We start from the raw sequence: 21,387 nt of genomic DNA, 5'->3' as shown, positions 1-21,387 counted from the left end.
TGCGTTTGAAAAGATCCAGGCCCAACCTTTCGTTAATCGCCCAAATGGTCGTTCGTAAGTATTCGTCACTTCCCGGATGATAAGCGTGTCCGTTCTTGCATCAGTCTAACGTTTTGGTTCGGCCACGCTGCCAAGTATATGATGCTTCCGAATGATCAGCTGGACCGCACCACGGCTTACAACTCAACAATGCTCCTTTGAGAATTCCTACGCTGGAAGTCAGGCACAATCAAATTTCGGAGATTTGCTTTCCACCCATTTTCACTCAGTGTCGCATTGGAGGCGATTTTGACCTGTAATTGGACATTGGCGATGAGAGTGGTACAGTGTCGACGTCTGGTGGCAACTTTCAATGTGGGGCCATAATTTGGGCCCCAACTCGATGTTTACAAAAATGTCCAGTTAGAGAAAAAAATGTCCAATTAAACGTGTCGCATTACAGGTCTTTCCAATTAGCTAAATGTCGCATTAAATGTAAATTACTGTATTGGGTTTTTGAAAGTGACCATCGCTTCAGCCCGACCAATTTTCAGTTGCGGGAATTTCTATTCCACTGAACTGTAACGCTGATTTGACAGCAGAATCAACATTGAGCTCTTTCTCGTCGAAACACTTCTCAGTTAAGACACGTTGTGAAAGAGTAAGTTTAATTTGATTGGTTTTACGAAATAAACTATCAGTTAAATCAAAATAATTTTAGAAAGTCTTGATGCGGATTGATTTTGTACTATATTTTTTCTGAAATTAGATCATTTCAAATATTCTTCAATCGGAATTTGAGACTTGTTTTCAGTGTGTATTCTAACCTCACTTTCTCTCACGCAATATTGAATTAGTAAAATAATTTTAATATACATTTTATCTCTTGCAGGCTGATCCAATATGCAGATTTTCGTCAAGACCCTCACGGGCAAGACCATCACACTTGAGGTCGAGCCTTCGGACACTATCGAGAACGTTAAGGCCAAGATCCAGGACAAAGAAGGAATCCCACCAGATCAGCAGCGTCTTATCTTTGCCGGAAAGCAGCTGGAAGATGGACGCACACTGTCCGACTACAATATCCAGAAAGAGTCCACCCTTCATCTGGTGCTGCGTCTGCGAGGTGGTATCATTGAACCCTCTCTGCGTATCCTGGCCCAGAAGTACAATTGCGACAAAATGATCTGCCGCAAGTGTTACGCCCGTCTGCATCCGAGAGCAACGAATTGCCGCAAGAAGAAGTGTGGCCACACCAACAATCTGCGCCCAAAGAAGAAGCTGAAGTAGACGTCTCGATTATTGCTGTTTTGTGCTTTGACTGGCCGTTACCATCTGCCGGTCCCAAGGGACAAAGTTTTCATGTATACAAGTGGAATAGAATCCAGATGGATTGAAAATGTCCCAAGAATATAATGAAAGAAATAAAAATAATGTCAAATGCATTAACAGTGAATTGTTGGTCTGCTTTTATATCGAATTAATTTCCTTCAATTGGGGATGGTTTCCATTAAAAATTGTGTGCTATTGTTATGTTGCACAATTCGATCAACTTAAAGAAAATACGATTGGCATCGGTGGATGTTTTAATTTAACACGTTGAGCACCGCGTCGGTCCCTGGAACACTGAATGTTCCATCTGGTTTTTTTTTTTTAAATTCGTTTATTTTTACAGGCTCAGTTACTTAAGTTTAAAGGAGCCGAATTCTTAAATATAATTTTAAAACTATATATATAAACAATTTTCTTACATCTATGGTTAGTAAGGTGGAAAACCGATTACTCGCGGTGTACTCGAGTTTAGGAGGGTGACATATTTTTAGGAGAAGGATGGGATATAAGGAAATTGTAACAATGTTGATGAACACTCAATTTATAAATCTATTCGTATATCTAGTATATCTATAGTATACTATAGTGTATTTACATTTCAACTTATTCTACTATTTATAGCAAGGGGACGAATTACCCGCAAAGGAAGGAAAGGAGGGTATAAGGATGTAGGCACAATCACACACGAAGATCTATAGCTTTAAGGAAAACATATATATGGGACATGTAATCAAGGTCTAACCGAGCCAACACGTCTCTCACCGGCACATTGGGCTGTCTTCCTCGGGCCCGAAGGGAGTTTTTTAAATTCGATCTGGCGACCAGATACACCTCGCACGACCAAACAATGTGCTCGATGTCGTGATAACCTTGGCCAAAAACGCAGAGATTGCTGCTGGCAAGATTGAAACGGAAGAGTAGTGCATCTAACGAACAGTGATTGGACATGAGTCGGGAGAAGGTGCGAATAAAGTCCCGACTCAAGTCCAGACTTTTGAACCACGGTTTGAGGCTAACCTTAGGGATAATCGAGTGAAACCACCGGCCCAATTCATCTTCATTCCACTTGCGTTGCCAGTTAGCGATGGTATTTTTGCGGACTAAAGAATAAAATTCATTGAAGGCGATTTGACGCTGATAAATATCGCCTTCAATTGCACCTACCTTTGCTAATGAGTCAGCCCTCTCATTACCCGGAATGGAGCAATGTGAAGGGACCCAGATAAAGGTAATGACATAACAGCGTCTGGATAAAGCACTCAAAATTTCTCGTATTCTCTCAAGGAAGTACGGCGAGTGCTTTTCCGGCCTCACTGAACGGATAGCTTCGACAGAGCTAAGACTATCCGTTACAATGTAATAGTGTTCAACAGGTCGTGAGGCGACGCTGTCCAGCGCCCAGTGTATCGCTGCCAATTCAGCAATATACACTGAGCAAGGATTCTGAAGACTGTGTGAGGTGCTAAAAAATTCGTTGAACACTCCATATCCTGTGGACTCGTTTATAGTGGACCCATCAGTAAAGTACATATTATCACAATTGATACCCCCATACTTTTCATCGAAGATCGTTGGAGCGATACTCGATCGTTGGTAATCTGAATATCCATGGATATCTTGCTTCATGGACAGATCAAAATGCACAGAGGAATTGATGTAGTCAGGGAAACAAACACGGTTGGGAATATACGAAGAAGGATCAACCTGCATGGAGATGAATTCATGATATGAACTCATGAATCCGGAGTGAAAATTTAGCTCGATCAGCTGCTCAAAATTTCCGATCACCAATGGGTTCATGACCTTACACCGGATGAAGAACCGAAGAGATAATAAATTGAAGCGATCTTTTAGTGGGAGTAGGCCTGCCAAAACCTCGAGACTCATGGTATGCGTTGAGGGCATACATCCCAACGCAATACGGAGACAAAGATACTGAATTCGCTCGAGTTTAATGAGGTGTGTTTTGGCAGCTGATTGAAAACAGAAACTGCCATACTCCATCACTGAGAGAATAGTTGTTCGATACAACATTATAAGATCTTCTGGGTGGGCTCCCCACCAGGTGCCGGTAATTGTACGGAGAAAGTTTATTCTTTGTTGGCATTTTTTACTCAGATACCTAATATGGGCCCCCCAAGTACATTTGGAGTCGAACCAGACCCCAAGATACTTGAATGACATAGCATGAGTGATCGGTTTACCCAAAAGTTGAAGCTTTGGTTTTGCTGGTCTATGCTTCCTAGAAAAAACCATCATCTCTGTTTTCTCCGTGGAGAATTCGATCCCTAGACCAATGGCCCAGGCTGAAAAATTGTTCAAAGTATCTTGTAAGGGTCCTTGCAGGTCGGATTCGTTTGATCCTACGACAGACACCACTCCATCATCTGCAAGTTGTCTTAGGCTGCAATTTTGTGTAAGGCAATTGTCGATGTCGCTTACATAGAAGTTGTACAAAAGGGGGCTTAAACATGAGCCCTGAGGGAGGCCCATGTAAGAGACCCGACTTACTGCCGAATCTCCGTGAGAAAAGTTCAAATGTTTCTCACAAAGCAAGTTATATAACATATTATTCAATAGAGGCGGCAGACCCCGAGAGTGTAATTTGTCCGACAAAACCTCTATTGAAACAGAATCGAAGGCCCCCTTTATGTCCAAGAATACTGAAGCCATTTGTTTTTTTTTCGGCGTAAGCCATTTGAATTTCTGAAGAAAGCAACGCAAGACAATCATTCGTCCCCTTGCCCCTGCGGAACCCATATTGTGTATCTGAGAGTAGGCCATTCGTTTCAACCCATCGATCAAGGCGAAACAAGATCATTTTCTCCAACAATTTCCGTATACAAGACAGCATTGCTATTGGGCGGTACGAATTGAAGTCGGACGCGGGTTTTCCGGGTTTTTGAATAGCTATAACTCGTACTTGTCTCCAATCATCTGGAACAATATTATGCTCCAGAAACCGATTGAATAAGTTCAACAAGCGATGTTTCGCCACATCAGGGAGATTTTTCAGCAAGTTGAACTTAATTCTATCCGATCCCGGAGCAGAATTGTTACATGAAAGCAGAGCAAGAGAGAATTCTACCATCGAAAACTCGGAATCAAGATCGCACCTACCTTGTGGTATATCTCGAACAATTTTTTGCACAGGAGCGGAATCAGGACAAACCTTCCGTGCAAAATTAAAAATCCATCGATGTGAATATTCTTCGCTTTCATTCGTTGAAGAGCGATTTCTCATGTTTCGAGCCACTTTCCATAATTTTTTCATTGACGTTTCTCGTGACAAACCTCCCACGAAATTTCGCCAATAAGCACGTTTTTTCCCTTTGATTAAGTTTTTAAATTGATCTTCAAGGGCTAAATACGTTTGAAAATTTTCAGGGGTTCCACGTTTCCGAAAAGCTTTAAATGCATTCGATTTTTCTACATAAAGCTTGGAACATTGGCTATCCCACCATAGATTGGGACGCCTTCGGGAAATGGTGGAACCTGGGATGGGTTTCGTTTGAGCGCGAACCGCGCTGTCATAGATCAAACGAGAAAGGAAGTTATACTCCTCCAATGGAGGTAAACCATCTCTGGAATTGATGGCTAGAGCAATCGCGTCCGCATATTTTTTCCAGTCAATGTGTCTTGTGAGGTCATATGCCATGTTTATAGATTCAGAAGAATTCGACCCAATGGTGATGGAAATTTTGATTGGCAAGTGATCACTACCGTTGGGGTCCTGGATTACATTCCACTTGCAATCTAACGATAGTGAATTCGAGCAAAGCGAGAGGTCAAGAGCACTTGGGTTAGCAGGAGGTTTAGGTACACGTGTTGTTTCCCCAGTGTTCAAAACGGTCATATTGAAGCTGTTACAAAGGTCATATATCAACAATGAACGATTGTCGTCGTACTGTTCCCCCCAGGCAGTTCCGTGAGAGTTGAAGTCTCCCAAGATCAATCGTGGCTCAGGAAGGAGTGAGCACATGTCATCAAGTTGTTTGCGGCTAACCGCAGCTCTCGGAGGCCAATACAAGCTGACAATACAGAGGTCTTTGCCTCTGATGTTTGCATGACAAGCAACAGCTTCGATCCCTCCAATAGGTGGAAGGTCAATTCTAAAAAATGAGTGGCACTTATTGATCCCCAATAGCACCCCTCCGTATCTATCATCACGGTCCAAGCGTATAATATTAAAATCGTGGAAAGAGATATCATCTCGCGAAGAAAGCCAAGTTTCGGACAGAGCAAAAACATCACAATTGTAGTTATGAATTAAAATTTTGAATGTATCCAATTTAGGGATAAGACTACGACAATTCCACTGTAAAACAGTGATATCTCCGACCTCTCTATTTGAATTAGACATCAAGAGAGATAATCATTGCAAGGAGGGGCCATGTTTGCATCAATTGTTGCAAAATTGTCTTTAATACTGGAAGCATTGAGATGACAAGGGTTCTGATGGAGTCGGAAACATTAAAACACTTGAAGATTTGGTCCAAAAGGTCAGACAACTTTATAAATCCCGATTGGGAAGTTGAACTGGAAAAATAGGGACAGTTGGGGTTTTTGATGTCCCCTCGAGTGCTGGGCCATTCGAAGGTGAATTATTCCCACGGAGACCAGGAGGAACCTGATTTTGCTTGTCCGCTGCACTCGATTTTTTAGGCATGCTAACAGGGGGTATCACCGGAGGGGCTTGTCCTTGAACTTTGGGAGTGGTCACATTTTTGCGCCGGGGATTCCCTTGGAAAATGAACGGTGTGCCCCCGTTAGCTGTGTCCGCTTCTATTTCGTCAACGGGCAACGTGGCGAAGACATTTTGTGTGTTGATTGGTTGTTGTTGTTGGGCCAGTGGAGAAGCGCCCTTTAAAATATCCGCAAAAGTGCGTTTCGAGCGTTCCTTCAAAGAGCGCTTCTGTTTCTCCCAGCGACTCTTGTAATTTTCACAAACTGAGAGCTCGTGTGGGGATCCCCCGCAATATGGACATTTATGCTCAGTCGCACTGCAGGATTTCCCCTCATGTTGCTCTCCGCAAGTGGCACAGCGCTCCTTGTTGGCACAATAATCCGAAGTGTGACCAACTGACTTGCATTTGTTGCAAGTCATGGGCTTTGGCACGAAGAGTCGCACAGGTAGTCTCAATTTGTCCACCATAACGTAGTCAGGGAGGGCGGCACCAGCAAAGGTGACTCGAAACGAGTCGGACGGCGTAAATTTAGTTTGGTCCCCATCATGGGAAAGTTTCCCGAGTTGGCGACAGTCCAAGATTTTCACTTCCATTGAGGGGAGCTTCTTGAACTTGCCTTTTCCTTCTGCTTTTATTTGTTCGCTCGTCAGACCCGTTTCAGTTATCACCCCCTCAATTTCTACGTTATGGGAGGGTATAAATGTTCGATATTCGAGAGTGAAATGTTGATCAGCAACAATCTCGTTTGCGTGTTTCCGTTCATTCACGACAACTCGCAATTTGTTCGGTCTAACCCTGCGAATTTCAGATACAGAAGTGTATCTGGCCAGATCTTTCATGATCTGAATCACGTTAAGGTTTTTTCCTTTCGGTTTTGGCCGGAGGAAAACAACCCAAGGGCCAGTTCCAGGTGCATCTTCTGGATAAACTCTGACACGTGGAGCGGAGACAACAGAGGGGGCAGACGAGGACGAGGACGAGGATGAGGATGAGGACGAGGACGAGGATTGGGTTGGATCGGAAGCATCAGATGGGGGAAGCGAAATCGATGATGGGAGAGGGGGAGTGGAAGTAACAGTGGGTTGAGAAGGGAGGCTTGCAATTTTCTTAGAGGGGGGCTTGGTAGGATGAGCGGATTCGTCCCCAGAAGAATTATCTTCCTTATGAGGGACTCGTTTATGTTTTTTCCCAGATCTTGTATGAGATTCATTATCGGAGATCTCCATCTCTGGAGATCTTCCACTATTCTCCATTTTACAAAAATTTCTAAATTATTTTTGATTTTAACAATAATCTTAAAAAAAATAGCAAAAAAAAAATTATGATAATAATATCAAACAATGAACAAATGAATTGAATAATAATATTAATAATAAATATGTGTACCTTAATATATAAGTTGTTCCAATAATGCGCTCTACTGCCCTAATCAGGGAGAGACAGAGGCTACGCGCTACGGAGACAACACAATAGCGCAAGAATAGCTTACGCAGCCACGTGATGATGAATCCCGTTTGCGACAGTCACGCGATGGCGATCCCGTTATGCCGAATCAGTTCAACAGCCGCAATCCGGCTCGCTGCAAGAGCGCTGCTTCCTTTGTTCCTTCGTTCCACTTCACAAAAGGTCAGGTCGAAAGCGGACAGCAATGACCTTCACTCGTACACGATTCACTCGTACCAATAGCACAATAGCAAAAGTGGCAACGCACAATACCGACACTGAACTTTACTCGTCAAGAGTTGGATAGCGAATGTTCCATCTGGTTCGCGGTGGACGTTTCGTTTGGAATACTAGGAATGGCAATAACGTAACCAAAAAGTAATTTTTAGAATAGTACACTATCGGTCCGCAGGGATGACTTAGGCCAGACGGAAAGATTCATAAAGTACTGTATAACATTTGGCTGCAGCTTCTTCTGTACGCAAACCCACTTTTACTTCATGTCTTCCTCAGATTTGACCTCCTTGGGATGCTTCAGTATCACCTTTTTCGATGGGCCTTAGTTCCGGTGCGTTGGGAGAGTTCATGTCCTTGGGTACGAAAGTGACCCCGTTGGCTTCTTCCGCTTGCCAAATCAATCATCAAACTTTTTGCTTCCTTACTTCCTCCGGAATATCAAACTTGTGCTGGACGGTGAAGAACAATAGTCCCGGAAGCTGCCGAAAGTACGCTTTGACGTAAGTCTCATCATCCAATTTAAACGTACCGTGCATGTGACGACGTACCACGCCTTTGCTGTGATAAACGTGTTCAGTAGTATAACCTTCTGTTGTAAGTTTAGGGATCGCATGTTATTCATCCATATTATTTGCAATTTTGGTTATCAAACTGTCCCAGCTCAATTTTGTTTTGCTCAATCAAACCGTATTCACCTGATATGGCCCAGTGCGACTTTTTTTGTTCTCCAAGTTGAAGTTGCCACTTCGTGGAAAGAGATTTCGTTCGGTAGGTTAACTTTTTTCTTGGCCTCAAGTAAACTAACATCTACACAACTAACAGGTTGTAGACAACGTACAGAATCTGTAGAAATTCATAACAATCCTTCAAAAATAGGTCAATGCAGATTTGGCAGATCGCAGATACATTAAATTGATCTTTAGTGAAATGACCACGAAGAAATATACAATACAAGACCCATATCTGACGAGAATGCATGCACTAAATAAAATGGAACAAATTTTTATCAAATCTTGCGTTTATTGGGTCTTCTAAAGGTATGCTTCGACGCTCTCATCATTTAGTTTACAGCAGCTATGGATGAAACACTCAAGCAACTACGTTCGACGGTTTGTTCGTACCCCGGAGCGAACAAGTTGGACATCGTGAGGCACTTCGCGTCCGCCGAATATAACCGATCCGGCATTTACAACGAAGCGCATCGTCGTGATCATCATGGACAACCTTTGTTTTTTATTTAACCTAGTAGCCTAATTTGATCTATCGATCATTTAAATCGGTCCAGTAGTTCAAAAGTTATGAATTATTGAAAAAGGTCATTTTTGGAAAAAAGATGGAAAAGTTGATTTTTCGGACCACCATAAAATGGAAATGGCCACTCTGATGAAAAAAACGGGTCTAATATTTTACGATGAGGAATAAAACTACTAATTTCCATGAAAATCTGACAATCACTATATCGTTTTGGCATGGAATTCAATTTAGTGCTTGACCCATTCTCATCCCCACTCAGTGTAAATAAGAGATTATTTCGAAAATATTGAAATTCGAATGGAAAAAAAGCTTGATGTTCAAAATCAATGACTTATCTGGCAAGACTTTAAAGAATAATTCTATCCAATATTTTCAATTTTAGTAGTTCTGCATAATGCTGGGCATGAGATTTGATTGACTGATTACACATCAAACTTTGATGAATTATTAAATAATAACTATTTGTACTTCAGTTAAGTATTATGTATTATGTTTCCTACGATTATCGTCAAGTTGACTTCGAGGGAATGATCGCTTTTTTTTTGATTATGTCAACTGGTACGATGAACTTCGGGATTGTGACGCGAACGCAGCCTCATCCGTTTTTTCGAATATTTTTGTTTATGCAATAGATCAGTTCGTACCAAAGAAAATTCCGTCCCCACCTGCTAACCCACCTTGGTCCAATCTTCGACTGATGCGACTAAAGTCATATAAACGTGCTGCTTTAAAGAAATTTTGCAAATAGCGTACGGTCGTATCAAAACGGAATTATAACAACGCCAACAAACAGTGTAAGCGACTAAACAATCGGCTTCACCAAGCCCATCAACGTGAACTACAGAACAAGCTTAAAGTGAATCCAAAAAGTTTCTGGAGACACGTGAATAATCAACGGAAAGAGTCAGGGTTGCCTTCTACTATGTTCAATGCAGATCAAGAGGCAACGGATACAGTGGGAATTGCTGATCTGTTCCGGTCGCAGTTTAGCAGTGTTTTCATCAACGAACATTTGTCTAGAGACCATATATCGGCTATTAGGCCGCATCCGCCAAATTCGGGTGATGACGTACGGAAGGCTAGCCTCCGTCTCAAGAATTCTGTCTCCGTTGGTCCAGACGGAATACCTTCGCTCGTCATTAAGAACTGCATTGAAGTTTTGTTCTCACCATTAGCATCGATTTTCAACCTCTCGTTGAATTCTGGAATTTTCCCCGAGATCTGGAAGTTCTCGTTCGTTTTTCCTATATTATAAGCAATCGGTTACGAACTATCGCGGTATCGCTGCTTTATGTGCAGTCTCTAAACTATTTGAACTGTTGGTGCTGGATTATTTGAAGTACAATTGTTCCTGCTGCATTGCCTCTGAGCAACACGGGTTTATGCCGAAGAGATCTACTGCTACAAATCTCGTACAATACATACGCGAGATGGCTAAGGAACATCAAGTCGATGCTATTTACACTGATCTCTCGGCTGCATTTGATAAAAATAATCATGACATTGCAATTGCCAAATTAAAGTTACTTGGCTTCCACAGTTCTCTTCTTAATTGGCTTCGCTCATACCTTACCGGTCGGTATATGGCAGTAAAAATAGGTGATCATATTTCCGAATCGTTTCCAGTATCTTCTGGCGTGTCTCAGGGTAGTCACCTAGGACCCTTCATCTGTTTACTCTATTTGAACGACGTTCATTTTTCTATTCGCTGCATGAAGCTGTCTTAGGCCGACGATTTCAAATTGTATTCTGTTATAACCCAGCAAACATTAAATCGCATAACAAGCGTATATATAACATCATATACCCTAAAATTTGGTTGGCATATAATGCGCCTAACTGGCATATGCATGCAAAAGTGGAGGCCATATACATACATGGCAAATGCTTACCGAATTTGTTTGGATGAATATGCCACTTTGACCGGCTATAATAGCGATTATGTTGGAACTGAATGGCGATCTAATATGAATACCCAGCAAACATTAAATCGTATAATTTTGCACGTGCCAAGTCTTACAAGAAATCCGAATAAATCATAATCGCATATAATATCAATCAAAGTATGTATCGTGTATATTTGAAATCGCATAAAATGTAAAAACTCGATTTTATATACCATTATCAAATTAAGTCGCATATCGGTATAATAAACATCAATTTTATGATGTACATTGTCGTAAAATATATTTAATCCGCATCATATGCGTATATTACGCTGATGCAGTTTGTGTGTCGTATAAGCGTATAATTTAAATCGATTCAGTGCTGTAGAAAATCGTGTTGCATGCTGAAGAAAATCATGAAACAGTAAATCATATTAGATCATAATAAAGGACATATTACATCATATTGAAATGTCAATGAAATGCTGATGCACTCGAAAGTTTTAACCGCTGTTGAATTAAATTGCAGATAGCCGCGCGAGATAGCTGGTGGATGATAATCCAGACGACCGGAGTTCGAACCCATATCGGAATAGTTTTCACCAAACATCAATCTGTGTCATTTTAAACATTCATATTCCACTCCCAACACAAGTCAATCAAACAATTATTATTTCTACAAACATAAATACTCATATATAAAAATGGCGTTTCGTGAGGCTATAATAAACATTTCACGGAAATATTTTGCGCCATTTGTTTTTTTTTTCGATGTCTGTAATAAATCGTATATGAGTATGGTAAAAGTCGCTATTATAGCCGGTCAAAGTTGCATATTCATCCAAACAAATTCGGTAAGCATTTGCCAGGTATGTATATGGCCTCCACTTTTGCATGCATATGCCAGTTAGGCGCATTATATGCCAACCAAATTTTAGGGCATATGATGTTATATATACGCTTGTTATGCGATTTAATGTTTGCTGGGTATATTCATGAATTGTCAAAGCACTAAATACGACTTTTGTCACACTCATATACGATTTATTACAGACATAGAAAAAAAAAGCAAAATATTTTCGTGAAATATTTATTATAGCCTCACGAATCGCCATTTTTGTATATGAGTATTTATGTTTGTAGAAATAATAATTGTTTGATTGACTTGTGTTGGGAGTGGAATATGAATGTTTAAAATGGCACAGATTGATGTTTGGTGAAAACTGCTCCGATGCGGGTTCGAACTCCGGTCGTCTGGATTATCATCCACAAGCTATCTCGCGCGGCTATCTGAAATTTGATTCAACAGCGGTTAAAACCTAAGACAAGACGTGACAACTGGCTTCTTACTCTTCTTTCTGCATTTTCGTCAACCAAGTGCTAGATAACAGGGAGCCGAGCCACGCGAGATGTGAAGGTTGCCAAATGTTATAAAATTTCGGAAGATTATTTTCCCATAAGAGAAACATGTGTTCTTCGTATCATGTATTATTTGAGCTGTACAATTTTTCATATTAATTATAAAATCGGGTGTCATATTTTAAACAGTTAGTTTTTTCTTGTTATTTTGGTAACCAAAACAAATTTAAATGCAGAGAAAGCAAAAAGAAATAGAAAACGTAGATTTGATAACAGGAGTATGATATGTTGAAATACATGAATTGAATGAAAATTAACTTCTCCGTATCGAATTAATGTTCAATGTGAATGGAAAAATTTGTTTTCTTCATATGGTGAAATAATCTCTCACAAAAATTGTATCTGAAGATAATTTTATATTATAATAAATTTTAATGAGAATATCGGAAAGTGTATAGAAAATGGGTTGAGTTATGATAAGAAAGTCGTGCTTCAAGTAAATAAACAACGCCAAGTAAAAATTTTCATTCAGATTTTGACAAATTTAAAACTGCCTTCGGGCCGGCTAATCTGATGTGGTGAGAGTAGTAAGCCTTGTTAAAAACTAATTTTGTTTCCAGGTGTCAACATTGTATAGTTGTCATCGCGGATACACTTCATTTCGTTTTCACCGTGCAGTGTATACGGAAATAAGGCCTTAAAATTCAACTCTGACATCGTTCAAAAACACAGTACTGTACAATGTTTCCCTCTCTTCGGGAACTGAACACAGGACGTAGCAGAAACGAAAATATACAAAGAATCCATAATAGAAATTTTCGCTAAATTGAAATATGAATGCAACTATTAGTCAATTTTGAATATATTTCGCAACACTGTGAAAATGTTGGAAATTCCATTTTAGTATATTTATCTTTGTCAACTGTTTGTCTCATCAACCAATCAGGAGTCGAGTTGCAAGTGGTCCGAGTTTGACAGAAAAAGTCATGTCATGTCTCGTCTCAGGTTAAAACTTTCGAGTGCATCAGCCTTTCATTGACATTTCAATATGATGTAATATGTTCTTTATTAGGATCTAATATGATTTACTGTTTCATGATCTTCTTCAGCATGCAACACGATTTACTACAGTACTGAATCGATTAAAATTATACGCTAATACGACACACAAACTGCATCAGCGTGATATACGCATATGATGCGGATTAAATATATTTTACGACAATGTACATCATAAAATTGATGTTTATTATACCGAATTGCGACTTAATATGATAATGGTATATAAAATCGAGTTTTTACATTTTATACGATTTCAAATATACTCGATACATACTTTGATTGATATTATATGCGATTATGATTTATTCGGATTTCTTGTAAGACTTGGCACGTGCAAAATTATACGATTTAATGTTTGCTGGGAAAGGACCGAGATGACACTTTATTTCTGCAGCAGCAGTTACACGTTTTCGCTGATTGGTGTCACAAAAACAGAATGGTGCTAAACGCCTCAAAATATGCAGTTATCACGTTCTGCAGGAACAATCGCCAATCTGTTTCGCATATTCCCTGAAGGATCATATTCTCAATCGTGAGTCAAACATCAAAGACTTGGGTGTCATACTTGATTCGAAACTAACCTTTAAGGATCAGGTTGATTACGTTTCCGCCAAGGCGTCAAGTCAACTCCGTTTCATATTTCGGTTCGCCAAAGAATTCAGGAATGTTTCTTGTTTGAAAGGTCTCTACTCATCCTTGGTTCGTTTAACACTGGAGTACTGCTCGGTAGTATGGGCTCCTTTTTACGGTAACGGTGTGAATCGCATCGAATCTATCCAACGAAAATTCGTACGGTTTGCTCTTCGTTGGTTACCTTGGAGTAATTGACTCAATCTTCCAGATTATAAATGCCAATGCATTTTATTGGACCTACAGTTACTAAGCGTCGCCACGACGTTTCGAAATCTATATTTATCGCTGATCTGTTGCGGTCTGATATTGATTGTGGTGCATTATTGCAACAACTGAACATCAGACGCGTGAATCTACGTTCTTACTATTTTTTAAACGTCCCAGTCTTTCGCACGAACTATGGTGCAAATGAGCCGATACCCGGCATGTGCAAGGCGTTCAACAAGTGTTACAATTGTTTCGTTTTCAATGTGTCCCGTGTTAGGCTTAAGAATTTATTTTACGGTATTCTTTCAATTAATTCCCAGCAAACATTAAATCGCATAACAAGCGTATATACAACATCATATGCCTTAAAATTTGGTTGGCATATAATGCGCCTAACTGGCATATGCATGCAAAAGTGGAGGCTATATACCTACATGGCAAATGCTTACCGAATTTGTTTGGATGAATATGCAACTTTGACCGGCTATAATAGCGACTTTTGCCATACTCATATACGATTTATTACAGACATAGAAAAAAAAACAAATGGTGCAAAATATTTTCGTGTAATGTTTATTATAGCCTCACGAATCGCCATTTTTATATATGAGTATTTTTGTTTGTAGAAATTATAATTATTTGATTGACTTGTGTTGGGAGTGGAATATGAATGTTTAAAATGGCACAGATTAATGTTTGGTGAAAACTGCTCCGATGTGTGTTCGAACTCCGGTCGTCTGGATTATCATCCACCAGCTATCTCGCGCGGCTATCTGAAATTTAATTCAACAGCGGTTGAAACATTCGAGTGCATCAGCTGTTACGCCTCTCAGGCTGAGCGTACCTTAACATCCAATTGCCTCTTCGAATCTTGTTCAGAGTTTTGAGTTCAATGGATGGAAATAGTGGAAAAAAGGAAACTATAGCAACCATTGTTAGAAGGAAAAATCTAGTAGGCATTGTTGAAAAGAAAATCGAGATAGTTAGAGAAGAGAGTAGCGAAGTGCGAAGATTTTCAATGAAAATTAAATTATTTGAAATTCTAGATCAGGTAAAAGAAACAAAATTATTTGATTTTGAATTCGAGTTAAAAATTAATTCATTCATAGATTAGCACCAAGCATACACCTAGCCTCAGTTAAATGATTCTACTGCTAAGTGATTTATCTACTATAAAGGGTAAGCACTTAAGTTTACTTAAATTAAACCTTAACTTATTTCTAACATTATACTTAAAATAAATAGGCTAGTTAAAAGGCGTATTGAATACACCTGAGGAGGCTTCCTGATAGAACAGCCAACAGGAGTCACTAAAACGTAAGACTTACTAACTAGACCAGAAACAATCATATGTAACTAATTAAAATTTAATTATAGGAAATTTTAATATACCCAGCAAAAATAGTGGTGATTTGTTTTTCGGAAACTGCACTCCTGTTGGCGAAGCCAACAATCAGCATTTCATTGACATTTCAATATGATGTAATATGTTCTTTATTAGGATCTAATATGATTTACTGTTTCATGATTTTCTTCAGCATGCAACACGATTTGCTACAGTACTGAATCGATTTAAATTATACGCTTATACGACACACAAACTGCATCAGCGTAATATACGCATATGATGCGGATTAAATATATTTTACGACAATGTACATCATAAAACTGATGTTTGTTATACCGAATTGCGACTTAATGTGATAATGGTATATAAAATCGAGTTTTTGCATTTTATGCGATTTCAAACATACACGACACATACTTTGATTGATATTATATGCGATTATGATTTATTCGGATTTCTTGTAAGACTTGGCACGTGCAAAATTATAGGATTTAATGTTTGCTGGGTTGATTGTTTTGTATCCAGATCTTTTTTAATGTGTTCGCGTCTAGTTTACGATTAGGTTTAAGTAAATGTATAATAAATAATAATAATAATTATGCATTGGAAGTTGTGGAAATATGTCTCTTATTAAACGGCTCAAAGCTTTTAAAAATATTCGCAATATTTGTCAAGATATAATAGAAACTTTCTCCATTTGTTATCCAATTTCACCCCCATCGATAGTAGTTCTACTTCAAACTATAAAAAAAAAATTATCGGTGTAGTACGAGTATATTGGAATGGTGGAAAATAAGAATACTTTTACTATTAAAATAATAATCCATCTGCAATAATAAAGTGGAGACGCACCGTATTCCTCACGCATCCGTTATCCCCATAATCAGTTCACCATATGTCAAAAGCATTGATACGCAGCAAGTAACGGTTTCTTTCTTCAAGAAAAGAAAGCCTTTCTTCCACTCTATGATTGCGCAGCATCCGATTCGTACGGGCATGAGTACCCGAGCGCCAAAGCGTGCATACTGCGCTTCGCACGCTGCTGGACCTGCTCCATGTTCTCATTCTGTGCGTGTTTGGTGGTAAAAAGCAGCACTCGCTTACCCCAATTTCTCCCGATCGACAAGCGCGCTGGGATGATGGTATTTCGGTGACCGCGTAGCAGAGCGGGTGACCACCACCAGCTAAAGACCGTTTCCAAATGCCAGCACAGCATCACACCATTTGCATTGCGCAAAAACAAGAACCAGCCGTCTTTTCCGCCGCAGCCAAAAAACCAGTTTTCGCCCCAAACAGCCCTCGCTCGAGGGTCGGGTCTTGTGCTACGATACATGGATGTTGTTGATGATGATGCGTTCGGGACTAAACTTGCAGCCTGGAGCGAGAGAGCCTCCGCGGATTGGTTGGATCTCAGACCGAATTGAGATGCTAGAAGAGTGTAGAATATCTGCTTGTGACAGCGACATCTGGCTCCGTTGAAGTGGCTTATTTTGGGTGGTTTATGAATGAAATTCGGCCCGAAAGTGCGCGCAAAGTGTGTTCAAGTGTCGTACGAATGAACCAGTGAAGAAATTTAACAATTTTAGGTGTGTGATTGGCGCAAAATCGTCAATAGAAGTCCGACCAATTTTCATTCCAATTTGTGGAAGTATCCAGTGGGACAAGAAAAATCTTTGCATACTTTTCGCACGGGTGTGTTTGTGGGCGCTGGAGACGTTTTTCGTATGTGTGGGGGAGCGTATGGTATTGGGATCCCAGTGGGCTCTCTGCTTTGCTCCGGTTCTACTGGTTGTGTTTACGATGTTTGGCTTGCTGTAACTACCAGAGGAAGCAGTGATGGGAGCGGGTCGACAGCTATGGAACAGCAGGAACAACGGAAAATAGAGAATGAGAAGAATGCTGGAGCAGAGTGATTTGAAAATCGATTTTTGTGTGAAGTTTGCTCTCTCTCATGAACACTGTGGTTTGTGATGAAAAGGAGAATAAAATCGATACAAAGCGCAGTAGCATAATCAACAGTAAATATTTGCAGTGTTGCCGGAGCAATGTTTTGACTACTATACTTGAAATTGTATCTTTTGTCATAAATAATAGGGAGATCTACTACCAAAAGCTTCACATTCTATTGAAAACTGTGTTTTTGAATGTTGGGGTATGTCTACTATACCGATTTTCTGATGTATATTTTTCGAGTCTATATTATTAAAATTTACTACCGCACTTCGGAGTCAATGGCCTCAACTTTAAGAGCGCTACGTCCAATTTATGGTCGACATAATCGTCCTGCCAGATCAACAGTTGACAACAGTACAAAATGTTCCCGTGCCAGTGAGACAAAGAAGTGCCCGTAGTGTTGAGAATATTGCTGCCGCTAGCGTACCAATTGAGGAAGTCCCAAATCAGTCTCACACGTCGTTCTCAGGCGTTGGGCATCTCTGTCACGTAGTTGTGGCGAATTTGGCAAAGGGATCTTGGCCTACATCCTTACAAGATCAAATTAACGCAAGAACTGAAAGCGCTTGAAGCGTCGTATGTTCATGGATTGGGCTGAGCAATAACTTGAAAATGATCCGGACTTTCATCGAAAAATCATCTTCAACGATGAGGCTGATTTCTGGCTGAATGGCTTCATCAATAAGCGAAATATGCGTTATAGGTCAGGCAGCAATCCGTACTCGTACAAACTCACGTACTCCATGAGTTAACGTTGAATCCCGAAAAAAATTACGGTTTGGTGCGGTTTATGGTCCGGCGGCGTCATTGGACAGTACTTCTTCCGTGATGATCAAGACCGGCACGTTACTGTGAATAAGAATCACTACCGCTCAATGATAACCGAATTGGATGATATGGACTTGGACAATATGTGGTTTCAACAGGACGGCGCCACAATCCACACAGCGAATTTAACAACCAAGTTTGGTGAGCGTGTTATCTCACGAGATGGCCCAGTCAATTGGCCGCCTTGGTCACGCGATTTGATGCCGTTAGACTATTCTGTTCTGTGATTCCATGCGCAGTTTTTGAATCCTTGAGGGTACCTAAATCGATTATCAAAATTTCAAAGAATGTGAGTTCTACGAACCCCCTTCAATCAGGATTGCAAATATTCGTTTATTTGAGAAACTCCATAAGTCTAGTTTATAATTATCACCTTAGGCAACGCTATGATAGACATGCAATTTCATTCATTGTTTACATCCGAGCCGTAAGAAGCATGTGCAACTCAATTTAATCGGAATGTTCTCTGATTCGGATTGGGATCCGGACATGAAACTTGATCAATATAAAATTTCATCGGAAGAGAAATATCTCGGATGGATTAGGAGAACCATTTAGAGGAAATACTTATGGTTAAAATGATACGACATCATCGTAATGGTTTGACAGGCAAAGCATCTCCTGGAAACCCCAAGCTGAGAACTGTAATTGATTTGTTAGACAACACATTTCGTTGTTTCCCGTAAAAGTGTCCCACTACTCACCTATTTCGTAGGAAGCACACCGAAACTAGCGTTGGCAGAAATGATGCCATTCCGTGTGCTGGAGAGTCAAATGCGCAAATAATGAGCTGTTTTAAAAGCTTAAACATGGTTTGTATGTATGCGTGCAGACATCTCTTTCTGTTTTCTTTTCTCATTTCATTTGGGATTGTGCCAAAAAAAAGTCCATACGACGTCAATTGGGATCGAACCAAGGCCGGCTGGAATGCAAAGATATTTTATACGACCATGCTACATGGCTAATGATGCTTCAGCAATTGTTCAGCAAATACGTGATACTATTGCACCTGATTATAAAATGAAGTTGGGAAGTGTTTTCTAAGAGTAAAAAAGGAGCGCATGAAGGAGAACAATATCTATCTCGGTCTGGGCCGTGTATGTGGCTAAGTATGCAGAAAGCTAATTTGTCTTTTGTTTCGCTTGCTCGTATTAAAGGGTGTGTCACATCAAATTGAAAAAACGCTGTAGAAATTAGCCCAGTAGACCGATCCTTTTGAAAATTTTAGACAGTAAAATAAAAACTATTAAACAACTTTTGGCATTTTCTTTTTATTCATACTTCGAGCCCAAGCCCGTATGCTCGCACCTTCCTCTTTACCCCGTCCATAAGGTTCTGTACAACGTCAGGTTGTAGTTTTTTTTTGAACAGAAATCCATTTTCTCTTGAAGTCCGCCTCCGATTTGACAACTTTTGGGTTCTTCCGGAGGGCCTGCTTCATAATCGCCCAATATTTCTCTATTAGGCGAAGCTCCGGTGCGTTGGGCGGGTTCATTTCCTTTGGCACGAAGGTGACCCCGTTGGCTTCGTACCACTCCAACACGTCCTTCGAATAGTGGCACGAAGCGAGATCCGGCCAGAAGATGGTCGGGCCCTCGTGCTGCTTCAATAGTGGTAGTAAGTGCTTCTGTAGGCACTCCTTAAGGTAAACCTGTCCGTTTACCGTGCCGGTCATCACGAAGGGGGCGCTCCGCTTTCCGCAAGAGCATATCGCTTGCTACACCATGTACTTTTTGGCAAACTTGGATAGTTTCTGCTTGCGAATCTCCTCCGGAACGCTGAATTTGTCCTCTGCGGAGAAGAACAAAAGGCCCGGCAGCTGACGAAAGTCCGCTTTGACGTAGGTTTCGTCGTCCATTACCAGGCAATGCGGCTTCGTCAGCATTTCGGTGTACAGCTTCCGGGCTCGCGTCTTCCCCACCATGTTTTGCCTTTCGTCGCGGTTAGGAGCCTTCTGAACCTTGTATGTACGCAGGCCCTCCCGCTGCTTGGTCCGCTGGATGAATGAACTTGACAAATTCAGCTTATTGGCGACATCCCGGACCGAACTTCTCGGATCACGTCTAAACTGCTTAACTACGCGTTTGTGATCTTTTTCACTGACGGAGCATCCATTTTTGCCGTTCTTCACCTTCCGGTCGATGGTTAGGTTCTCGAAGTATCGTTTCAGTACTCTGCTGACCGTGGATTGGACGATTCCCAGCATCTTACCGATGTCCCGATGTGACAACTCCGGATTCTCGAAATGAGTGCGCAGGATTAATTCACGACGCTCTTTTTCGTTCGACGACATTTACGAAAAATTGACAGTGAAGCATGGCCAACGTGATCTATACACTCTTATCTGATTATAAGCGAAAGCTGAAGATATAATTCCTAAAAATTAAATTTCTACAGCGTTTTTTCCGTGATGCAATTTGATGTGACACACCCTTTAAACTTATATTGCTGTACCTTGTATATCATACAAATGCTTACCAGTATTTGTGAGTCATGACATTTTCTGTTATGTTATGTCCCATTTAATGTCATAAATCGGGATGACAAAACATGAGCTAATAATCAATTTTGGGTGTACTGACCGAAAAACCTCTAATGGCAAGAAAATTCATTCCAAGTTTTCGCAGTTCAAGAAGTTTTCTCACTCGAAAGACTTAAAGTCTGGCGGTGGAAAAAATCATGCACTTTTTGGCTTCTTAAATCGAAACCAGGTCAATTTAGTGATCCCCGATTTTTGTAATAAATCGTTCATCAACTAATTGAATACTTTTCAGCAGTTTGTTGTTCGGAACGATTAATCGTAACACTGAGAGAAATAAATAGTTAGACTAATATTTGTCACTCGCTAGAAATTGCTTGCCGTTTCAGTTACTTGTAGTTGTATATTCGAAACGTTATAATTACTTGTGTTTGTCATTCTAGTTGCTAGTGATGCTGCGTAAAATGGTAATGGGGCGTATAAAACATAAGCTAAGCATTGTGTAACAAACTTTATTCGAAACAGTGTTAACTCTTAACTCCTATTGAAACATATGAATTAAAGTTAACTTTTCCATCGAAAATGCATTTTATACAATAGGGTAACAGGACCTTTTAGAGTTGGTGAAAATCTCCTATTCTACATTGATTTACATTACATACTATATACATTTCTTATTATATACTGTATACATTTATC

The 21,387-nt window shown here is 40.2% G+C and overlaps 1 protein-coding gene across 1 annotated transcript; it reads left to right on the top strand.

The window, feature by feature from the left end:
• The first annotated feature begins 541 nt into the window (after window positions 1-541).
• LOC129776118 (ubiquitin-60S ribosomal protein L40) lies at window positions 542-1,435 on the top strand. The gene is made up of 2 exons (XM_055781535.1): window positions 542-640; window positions 872-1,435. Exon 2 carries the CDS (start codon window positions 883-885, stop codon window positions 1,267-1,269), a length of 387 nt encoding a protein of 128 aa, XP_055637510.1. The 5' UTR covers window positions 542-640; window positions 872-882; the 3' UTR covers window positions 1,270-1,435.
• The last annotated feature ends 19,952 nt before the right edge of the window (window positions 1,436-21,387 follow it).

The sequence above is a fragment of the Toxorhynchites rutilus genome, chromosome 3, assembly GCF_029784135.1.
Source record: "Toxorhynchites rutilus septentrionalis strain SRP chromosome 3, ASM2978413v1, whole genome shotgun sequence".
Lineage (NCBI taxonomy): Eukaryota > Metazoa > Arthropoda > Insecta > Diptera > Culicidae > Toxorhynchites > Toxorhynchites rutilus.
The sequence above is the reverse complement of the archived record's forward strand: the minus strand, read 5'-3'. Positions and strand labels throughout refer to the sequence as shown.